Source organism: Octodon degus, unplaced genomic scaffold (genome assembly GCF_000260255.1).
Source record: "Octodon degus isolate 3935 unplaced genomic scaffold, OctDeg1.0 scaffold00054, whole genome shotgun sequence".
In the NCBI taxonomy this organism is placed as follows: domain Eukaryota; kingdom Metazoa; phylum Chordata; class Mammalia; order Rodentia; family Octodontidae; genus Octodon; species Octodon degus.
Genome location: NW_004524630.1, coordinates 11000830 through 11011933, shown reverse-complemented (window position 1 = coordinate 11011933; position 11104 = coordinate 11000830). Strand labels below are relative to the sequence as shown.

The 11104-nt window shown below is 37.9% G+C and overlaps 1 protein-coding gene and 1 pseudogene across 1 annotated transcript in view; one reads left to right on the top strand and one right to left on the bottom strand.

The window, feature by feature from the left end:
• Positions 1–1295: 1295 nt before the first annotated feature.
• The window catches only part of Ube2v2 (ubiquitin conjugating enzyme E2 V2), a 32596-nt gene continuing 22787 nt past the window's right edge, over positions 1296–11104 (top strand). The window contains exon 1 of the mRNA XM_012515217.2: positions 1296–1376. Within this exon, the coding sequence (XP_012370671.1) occupies positions 1361–1376 (16 nt within the window). The 5' untranslated portion in view covers positions 1296–1360. The remainder of the gene's footprint in view (positions 1377–11104) is intronic.
• On the bottom strand, positions 6885–7208 carry LOC105742459 (annotated as a pseudogene).

Here is an 11104-nt window from a genome sequence, read left to right as displayed (position 1 = left end):
GAAGAAGAAGAAGAAGAAGAAGAAGAAGAAGAAGAAGAAGAAGAAGAAGAAGAAGAAGAAGAAGAAGAGAGACAGAAAGACAGAGAGCCAGAGAGCCAGAGCCAGAGCCAGAGCCAATGAACAGAATTGAAAGAACCAAGACTCTCTATCCCGGTAGTAATTACCCCTCTCTGCATAATGATTACTGTAAAACCAAAAGCTTCAGACTACAGGTACCATTACAGCAACATAAAAATCATGGCTAACATGGCAGTACAAACTAGGGAGGAAAACAGCATTAACTGTGCAGCCACAGCTGCATTAGAATTCCATCTTTTTAAAACTTTGGGTGGATGCCTGCTCTTCAAAAAGTCATTTCAGCTCTTTGAGGTTCTCTCTTTTTTTTTTTTTTTGGATAGTACTGTAGTAGAGTAGAACACAGGGCCTCTCACATGCTAGGCAAGCACTACTCCTGAGTGACATCCTTAGCCCCACTTTTTCTTTTTATAGCACAAGCAATAGTGTCAAACATTGACTTGCAGCTTTTATTCTGCGCTTGCAGCTATTGAGAGCCGTGAGTTATACAGTAGCAACATTGAAAATTCCGGAAGTAAAACCTTGAAAATGCCATGCTTCCTTAGAATTTTTCTCATGCTTTTATTTTATTTTGTATTTTAGGGAAGGATCTACAGGGTGTTCAGTAATATTTTTAAATAAAGGCTTAACCATACAGTTTAATCATGTTTCAGTATTACATATATATTGAAAAAAAATACTATATTTGCTTAGTTCTCAGGGGTTTTTCAAATGTGCTGTTCCCCCTTAGAAGAGTTTTTAAATCCAGATTCATTAACGTTAACCCATGTTTTGTGTTATTTTTGTTTTAGTAACATGGTCTGTGTGATTCAGCTTTGTCCAAATCTTATCATTTCAATATTTAATCACTATGAACATTACTGAGAGGTTTTTCCGTTTCCTTGATTTTGTAAACGCACCACAGAGGACGCAAATCGGCGCAGATGCCCCATTTCTGTTCACGCGCTCACGTGGTCCGCTGTATCCGCAGACATCCCTTCTGCATGTGTTTTTTAAGACACGTTTTTTCTGCCTTTCGGTTTATTTTATAGAAAGTGGTTGAACTTTGTCTACTAAAAGTCTCACGAACTTTTTATTGTGAGTCAGCTGGAGTTACACGAAGTTGCCCCGCAGCGGGGATGGTCCCCACCCCCGGCCCACGTGCGCGCTGTCACCGCTCGAGCCGCCGCAGAGCCGGCCGCCGGGGGCGGAGTCTGGAATGACGCGCACCCCGCCGCGCGCTCCCGGAAGTGACGCTAACGTCCCGTGCGTGCGTTCAGGCGGCTGCGTCGGGCTGTAGGAGAAGATGGCGGTCTCCACAGGTCGGTTTCTGGGGCGGGTTTCCTGCTTTCCCGCTCGCACCTGGCGTTGCCCCTCCGCCTGTTCCTGGGGGTCGGGGGCTCGTGGTGTAGGGGAAGCCGAAGCGCGCTCTTCTGACCATTGCGCTCCTTGTGGCGCAAAGCCCGGGACCGGGCAAGCTCCGGGCGGGACCCGCGCGGATGCCAAGGGCCTGGGGCGGCCGGCAGGCAGGGGTGCCTGGTTGTGCTCGCGCGTCGGCCGTGCGCTCGCGGCTGGTGGGGTGGCCCCAGCTGGTGTGGGTCCGAGTTGTGGGTTGAAGGTGCTGGGGGAAGTAGGAGAGGAGGCCCAAGGGGGGAGGGTGTCAGCTTCGGGTGCCCAAGGGGAAGGCCTCCCGGGTCGAGCTGGGGGGTCCCGACTTCCCTGACGCTCCGCCTGGCTTGGGTGGGGGGGAGGAGGAGGAGACTGGAGACGAGAGGACGATTGCTCTTAAGGTGATTATTCTTACCTATGTTATCTTTTTTCATTTAAGTGAAAAGCTGCAATGCAGACAGATTAAATGCATAGAGCAAGATGAAAGCTAATTGAAGAACAAGTGGTTTCTTAGATAAGCTGTTCAACTCCTTTCATACTGAATACAGTATTTGATTTCCTCTGAGCACAGACTTTCAAATTAAGTATTAATACTGTAGTTTTAAAAATTGGACCGTTTCAGAAATGTTAATAAATTGAAAGTATTGTTTTTCTATTTGAAAACACAGTATGTCTGTTTTAGTTTTATTGATCTAGGTTATGAACTGATTTAATGTTTCATGCCATTATTGCATAATAAAATGAAATTCTAAATCTGTACTAAAATAGAAGGCTTTAAATATATGTTGCAATTGATATTTTAAAGGTAATGCCTCAATACATTCTGAATGTCTGAAATCATCTTATGTATATGTATCATAGGTGATAACATCTTTAGCAATTTCAGCTTTGGGAAATATTTCAATATTCTTGGGCATAGCTAGCTAGCAGAACAAAGTGATATTTTAGTGTTAACAACTTTAATTAGTGTACTTGCTGTTTGAACTCTATGTGCCTGTGTATGGGGTCATATCTTTTAAGAGTTATGCTTAGTACCTATAGCTTTTTTTTGTATTGGTTTATGTTTGCAATACATTATAATTACATTCATTTTAGGAAATTGGTACATATGCAGTATATCTTGATCAATTTTGGTAGTTTTCCTTCCCCTTCCAACTCTTCCCTCATCATTTTCTCCATCTCCAAGAAGTGTATCTTCCTGTTTCCTACCATCTCTTTTATTTTACTATTTATACTTTGGGTTGGGTTTCTCATAGAATAGAACCCTGTGATAATCTTCTGAATCTTTTGTTTTTCTGAGGCAGGGTCTGTCCATGCTGTGTAATCTAGGCTGGTCTCGAACTCGCTAGTTACCTAGGCTGGTCTGGAATTCTGTAATCCTCATGTCTCAGTGTCCCTAGTGCTGGGGTTGCAGGCTTGTGTAACCACATCCATCTAAGTTTATCCTTAATAGCCCAGTGATACTCCATTGTGTAAAATAGCACATTCTTACTATCTGTTGGTCTTGTTAGGCATCTAGGGTTCTTCCATAGTTTAGCTATTGTGAATTGTACTGCTGAAGGCATGTATGTGTATACTACTGTGGTATGATTTCTTTTATTCTTTTGAGGAAATACCTAGGAGAGGTATAGCTGGGTCAAAAATACAGTATCTGTAGTTTCCTGAAAATGAAAGAAAAAAAAGTGTATTAATTTGATAGTTTTCATTTTGTGATTGCATTATTTAAGCAATATTTTCTAACACTGTTCATGTGAGAGAATGTTAAAATATTTTGAAAAGACCAGAGGTTACATATTAATGGCACATACTTTTGTTAACCAACTGTTTGTGGTTTTTCTGGCTTTTTTTTTGGTGGAACTGGGGATTGAACTCAGGCCCTTGTGCTTGCCAGGCAAGCTCTTATTCTACTGAGCCATCTCCTTGGCCCCGATTTTTTGTTATTTGTAAGTGAATATACATTATAAATGAAGTGCTGCTAATTATAATGTGTATTTCCTACACATTAGAACACTATTTTTTGGCTTATTTATACATTATAGTTTAACTTTTTACATTTATGAAATTTGAAATATGACAAAATATAATTTAGGCAGATAATTTAATGTTCTTAAAATACAGAAATTTAATTTAAGACAAACTTGCATGAGGTCTGGTGAGTGTAAGGACCAGGGTTTGATCCCTGGCACCAAATGCTGCACTGGCCACTGAGTCTGGGCGTGGTGGCACACACCTGTAATCCTAGTGCTGGGGAGGCTGAAAACAGGAAGATCACTAGGAGTCCGAACTGCATAGTGAGACCTTCTACTAAATACATAACAAAAAGAATTTGCCATGGTCAGTTTCGTATTGTTTCATTGATCTTTATGCTTTAGATAATAACACTGTCAAACTGGGAGGAAGATGAATCCAGAAGAAGCTTAACCCTGTTTTGAAATTAATTGATTTTGAATTATACTGTTAGATACACTTTCGTGTTGTTTGATTTTGGTTGAAAGAGGAAAACAGTACATGTTTATTTCTGAAATAAATTTCACATAGCTTGAAATTTAAAATTAGATGAGCTAGATTAGTGTAATATGCATGTATTTTTTTTAAACTAGTATATCTTGATAAGGACAATTAGGCCAGGAAGGTTTCAAACACCAGCCAACCAACCCTGATAACTTTAAAAAAATAATTTTTGAGGCAGGGTCTCTGAAGTCCAGGCTAGACTTGAACTTGCTGTGTGGCTTAGGCTGTCCTCCACCTCAAGATGCTCCTGCCTCACCCTCTCAAATTCTTGGATTCCTGTGCGACCACACCCAGTAGATGAATACTTTTGGTCTTTTAAGAATGTTATACTTCACTGTGCCATAGCTACTTTTACTATTCTCTAAGTTTTTTTTTTTTTTTAATTTATTTTATTTATTTATTTGTGTGTGTGTGTGTGTGTGTGTGTGCGGTCAGTCCACCAGGGGGCGGGGTGGGCTGGCATGTGGTGCTGGGGGATTGAACAGCGGTCCCTGTGCTTTGCTAAGCTTGTTCTAAGTAGGTGCTTTAGACCACTGAGCCATCTCACCAACCCTCTCTAAGTTTTTGAGAAGCATTCTAATTAGGTTGAGATTTTTTGGCTGAGACATACTTTCTGTTTCCTTCTGGCCCTCTTTGCATATGAGGAAACTGAAGCTAAAAGGAGTAAACTGTTGTACATGATTGGTTAGTAGTAAAAGTTGGTTAATGAAAAAAGGATTAGAATTCAGGTCTTAGTTCAGTGTTTGCTCCATTATGAGAAGCTGTGAATTTGGAAATGATTCTGAAAACATGAGCTTCTTTCCTTTTTAGGCTAGTGAGTGTCTTTCATCTTTCCCTTCACAGAATTCTTGTTTCACACTCAGATTGTGGAAGTGGGACTTGCAGTGGAGACCCTGCTGGCTAGTTCTCCTTTCCAAGAGACAGTCATCATTGCAAGTCGCATTTTCTACAACATAGCTTTAGAAACACTACTCTAGGGAATAGAAATTTATAAATACTGTTGATGTCTGTGGTTCAAAAACTCAAGATAACAGCATTTAACCTAGTATGAGATCAAGTGTACATAGAGCTCATTTACCTTTATAAATAGTTTTAGAGCTACATAAAGTTATGCAGAGGGAATATCTGTATACCTCACATTAACCTTCCACTGTTGATAACTTCCATTACTGTGGTATGTTTGTCATCGTAAACCAATATTGACATTATTAACTAAAATGTGTACTGTACTTAAGTTTGTTTTTAGTTAATATCCTTTTTCTGTTGGGGACCCATCCGGGATACCACATTATATGGTAGTATGTAATGGTCTGAAATGTATCAATTATACTGATGTTGCTGTGGGACTCTAGTCTTTCTCTCTGTTTTTTCTTTTCTTTTCTTTTTTTTTTGAGATGGTTTTACTATGCAGTTCAAGCTGGACTTGAACCTGTGACAAACCTCCTGCACCAGCCTCCTGAGTGCTGGGATTACAGGTGTGTGTCACCATGCCTGGCTTCTAGTCTCTAGTTTCTTTGAATGCAGATGCTTGTAAAATGTCATTAATGAGAAGTTGAGGAAAAATGAAGTATTTTTATTTGAGAGTAGGGTAGGTCTGTGTAAGCTATATGGACAGAAAATGAAACCAAAACCAAAATAAACCTTTTTCAGAAGTGTGCAGCTTTGTATGCTAGTGAAGGGATTAGTTTAGCAGTGTTCTGATTTCTCTATTGTCTCTAATAGGCTGGTTTGGCATTATGGGCAGGTTCTTTAATCATTAATCCTAGTTTTTTTCATCTTTAGATGAAAGCCTAGCTATAAACAGAATTTGGGGAGTAGGAACAGAAGGGAATTATATGTGTAAATTATAACTTGGAACTAAATGATGGAAGAACTAAGCTAGTGTATTTTCATCCAGAGACTTGTTACTGATCTGGTAGACTTTTCTTGCTGCTCTTGAGAATATGATTAGTGCAGCATCACTATATAGGCAGTCCTTTGTTTTTATTTTTACTAAATTTTTTAAAAAATAAGTATTTGGTACAAGGTCTCACTACACAGCTCAGACTTAGTGATCTCCTGTCTCAGCCTCCCCAATGCTGGGTTCACAGGTGTGTACCACCACACCCAATTTCACTGATCTGCATGGAGAACCCGATCTTGTGCTTGCGAGGCAGGTGCTTAGACTGCCGAGCTGTTTTTCCAGCTCCAGTCCTTTGTTTTTAGAGTAGTTTGGGGAGCTAAAAATGATGTGCAAGCTGAAACTGTTCAAAGCTGTCTTGGTAAGTAGAAAAGTTGACACTTTTGATAAGTTTGTCAATATTAACTCTTCTGGCTCCTACAAATTATAGGAAAACTTTAAGAAGTAAAATTAATATTTTGTACAATGCACTTTAAAATGATAGAACAATTAATAATTAGGGTCTTTAATTTTCTTACAAAAATTTGTTAAGTAATTTGACAGTGTTTTCCATTTTCTTCTTGTGTAACTTATGATATAGAACAAGAAGCATCTTTTCTAAGTTTTAAATTGGCACATTCCTAAGGTTCTTTTATTTACCACTATTATATCCTAAGGGCTTTAAGTATTTGGAACATCTTTAATAGTTCTTTTATGAAGGTTTTTACTTCTGGGGGATCATCTTTTTCTCATAGCCAGCATTCTCATATTTATTAAGGTTTTTTTTTTTTAAACAAATATTTAGTGATACATTGCTCTTCAGGGAAATGGTTACAGAGGTCTTTGAAAACTAAGAACACAACCATGCAGCACAGATCTGAACTAGTTTCTCGCCACAGCTACCCTGTACACTATAACCTTTTTTTCTCCAAAAAGACCCTTATTTCACATTGAAAATAGTTGCCACGGGGAAGCCAGAATCTAGCTTTGTGGCCAAAAGGAAAAACAACAATCTGTTGGTTAACTGGTAAGAGCAGAGAATCTGGAGCCCTTCACTGTGGTGTTTTGGCCTTCTTTCTCTTGTTCTTCTTGTCTCTCTTCTTCAGCCCATCCATGTTAGCCCTCAGCAGGTTTGAATGGGCCATCTGAAACTTACTTTAGAGCTCAAAGTGCTGATCTTCTTTTTCCCGTTCGTAGCTCTCAACAGACATTTGTTATCTGCAGGCTCAAAGCCCTCCACAGAGCCCTTCTTTGGGATGGATCTAGTTTGACCATCATATTTTTTCAGGGTGATGAACACGTTGCCTGACAGCCGGTATTCCTGGAAGAGCTTGGTCAGCTTGGTCAGGAACTGCTCACTTTTCAGCAGCACCATCTTGATGAAACAGGATCCAATTATATTTATTAAGTTCAACTTTACAGTTTTTCAACTTATCACAGCTGTTTTTTTTATTTCTGCATTTGCCTTATTATTATTATTTGCCTTATTGTTTTGTTGTAGTAGTTTTTTATATATTCTAGATGGGTATCCCTTACCACATGTGTGATTTGCAGGGACTTTCTCTTACGCTTGAAGTTTCTTATTCACGTTCCTTTAAAGGCTGTCCTTCAAAATGCAAAAGTATTAAATTTTATGAAGATCAGTTTATTTTATGTACTTTATTAAAATGTGAAGTCTTTATTGCTGATGGTATTTTCTTTGTTTAAAAAATGTTACATTGAACCTATAATCTCAGCGCTCAGGAAGCTGAGGCAGCAGGGTCACTGCCAATTTGAGGCCAGTGTGGGTGAGAAAGTGAATTCAAAGGCAGCCTGAACTGCATAGTGAAACCCTATCTCAAAAAGGCAAAAAAAGCTCTGTCCAAGAGTGGTGGTGCTTGTCTGTAATCTCAGCTGTGGGAAGGCTGGAAACAGGAGGATGACAATGATTCCAATCTGTGTAATGAGACCCTGTACCAAATACATAAAAAAGAAAACAAAAACCCAAAACAACCCCCTAAACTCCCCAGAAGCTATGTTAAAATACTGTATGTTCTAATTGATCTAATTATGATTACTTCTATAATTGCCATGTGATGGGGCAGGAGTCTAAACTTCACCTTTCCAGGTGAGGTTTAACTTCACATTAAAAAAAAAAAAAAGTGAAATAGCCAGATATCAGGCATACTTCAGTTTATTTTGTGGAAATACAGTAATTATGTGACAGATTTTGCAATTCAGTGATTGGAATATTATTGTAAAGTACAAACTGCATGACTTGGTATATTGTTATTTATGCTAGTGTCACCTTGCTGCTAAAATTATAACTTGTGTTTTACTAAACAGTATTATTGAATTGCTTTTTTCTTCAAGGCAAATGTTTAAGATATTGAAAAGACTTTAATTTTCTGAAGTGTTTACCCCATAAACAGTAATTTGGAGGAGCAGCTATTAATTTTGTTTCATATAGTTTCCTGACTGTGGAAGTTAACGATAGCTTCTCGGACACACAGGAGGGCAGTTACACCAATTTAGTGGTCTCAGGCCTCCCATCTTTCAGTGTGTTTGTCCTTCCTAATTTTCCTTAGACAAAACTACAGAGGTGCCAGCATATAACTTGCATGATTTTCTACCACTGCCTGGGTCAGTGGTGGTGACTATGGCATGTGTGCCAGAGTGGGTTGTTTTGTCATTGAAAGCTCTAAAAGATTGGTCATCAATTATTAGCCTGTTAGACAAGTTTTTTTTTTTTTTATATATTTAAAGAGCAATGAACTATATAAATACTGATAGGTATTTTACTGGAGAATGTTAAGTAAATGCTGTGTTTTTCCTAGGCCTGTCTCTCTGAGATCATCTGTTGTGAAGCTGTGCAAAATTTGCACTTTATTACACTGTATTTGGATGAATCCACTTAATGTTTTTTTTTTTTTTCCTCTCCTGAGTTATAACACCTTATGGAAAGGATCATTGTGTGTACTATTAGCAGCACTTGTTACAGGTTGGTTCACAAATATTGAGAGAAAAGACTGAACATAAACATTTGTGATAGGTTGACTATTTTATTGAGTGCCTGTTTTCTCATGGTTCAACTAATATTTAGGTATTTCTTTTGTTCAATATAACTTTTTACTAAGTTTTGTGTTCATTTCTCTACAGTGAAATAGTACTAACAGTATTTTATGATTAAATATACTCATTATAATAAACTTCAGTTGCTTATTTCCCCCTTACTTAGTAAGAGTTAGTGTCTGGCAAATGGGCTTCTAGATGAAATGTTCCTGTAGTTGCAGGGTGGTAGTTGACTGGGGGAGAGTATGTTTCTGATTATATCCTAACGAGTAACAGTACCATGATTCATATTGTTCTGTATATAGTATATCCTTATACTACAGGATTCAGATACTTTATAACAGAGATTTGTCCACTTGTACTTGAAGGTATAAATGCTTGAAATGTTTAAACATTTATAATTATTTGGTACAGGGTCTCACTATGCAGCTAGGACTCATAGTGATCCTCCTGTTTTCAGCCTCCCTGGTGCTGGGATTGATTACAGGCATGTGCCATCACTCCTGGACTTTGTGGCTGGCTCAGTGTGCCTGGGGCTGGGACCAGTGTGGCATGTGGTACCAGAACTTGAACCCTGGTCCTGTGCCTGCCAAAGCAGGCGCTTAGTCTACTGAGCTGTCTTGCTGGTCCTGAAACGTTCAAACTTTGATTTGAATTTTGAATTCATATTTCTGTATCTCTGTATATTTGTATGTATATTTTGTTGAAGAAAAAGCAAAAAAGATAAGAACAAAGACAAAAACAAAGCATCATGAAACAATAAAAATGGTAGAGTTTCAAGATAAGAATAGAAAATTAACAGTGGTTATATTGCATGTTACCATGAAATTGATTGCTGAGATTGCCAGATATAGGCATGTAAAATTGAGCAATTAAACATTAACTCTTCCCTTCAATAAACCTTAATTTTTCCTTGTCCTTTTTATTTTTTAAATTTATTTTAGGGTATAAAAATAATAAAGACATTAGAAACAATACACATTAAAAAATGAAAGGTATTCATTCAGTAGTGGTTGTTATATTGTACATTGATGTCTTCAGTGTAGTTTGTCAGATTACAGATAATAGCATATAAAATTGGTCAAAGTAAAAACTTCAACAGTCAAGCACTACCTACAAAAAAACAGAAACTAGTAGTACAGTCTTAACTAGCTATCCTGTGTGTAAACCTACATGATTTTTCCTATCTTTTCTCCTTTCTCTCATCTCAATTGTTTATTCCTTATGCTGTTTCTTTCTATTTCACTATATTGTACCTTTCAGATTTTATTTTTTCAGGTTCTTAGCTAGGGAGACCATATAGTGTTTACACATGTGGGTCTGATTTATTTCACTTCTGAGTGTAGCCTCTAGTTGTGTCCATTTACCTATAAAAGCCCCAAGTGTATCTGTATAACTGAGTAATACTCCATTGTATAAATACACTACATCTGTCTTTATCCGTTCTTTAGGTGATGGCCATTTGGGTTGTTTCCAAGATTTAGCTATGACAAATTGTGCTAACACAAACATGGGTTTACATATATCATTATGGTGTGGTGTTTTCAGGAGTTGTTTTCTTGTTTTTTTTTTTTTTTTTTTTTGAAAAAAAAACCCAAAAGGAAAACGATTGGGTTAACTTCTAATCCAAGGTTTTTGAGGAATCTCCACACTGATTTCAATAGTGGTTGTACAGTCTAAACTCCTACCAATAGTGAAGAAGGGTTCCTTCCCCCACCTGAGCCTCTGGCATTTATTAGTTGATTTCTTTATGATAGCCATTCTTTCTGGAGGTGAGATGGAATTTCAGTGTTTTAATTTGCATTTGTTGAAGGACTAGTGACTTTTCATGTATTTGTCATTTGTATTTCTTCCTCTGAGAACTGTTTTCCTTTCAGATGCCCATTTTTGGATTGAGTGTTTGAATTTGGGGGGGCCTTATTTTATTTTATTTTATTTTTTTAGTTCTTTGTGTAGTTAGAAGTCCTTTGTGTGACTGTTGGTTAAAATTTGTTCCCATTATTTATTGTAATTCCTTAGTTCTGAGGTACATTTAAAATATCTAAAATAGGTTTATGTACCTATTTTAAAACCTAAAATAGGTTTTATACCTTTTTTTTTTTTTTGTATTTTAGGGAAGGGTCTACAGGGTGTTCAGGAGCTCACTGCTAGGTCGGAGATGGAGTGATCCATCTGTTTACAGCCTCTCAAGAGCTGGGATTACAGGCGTGCACTGCCACG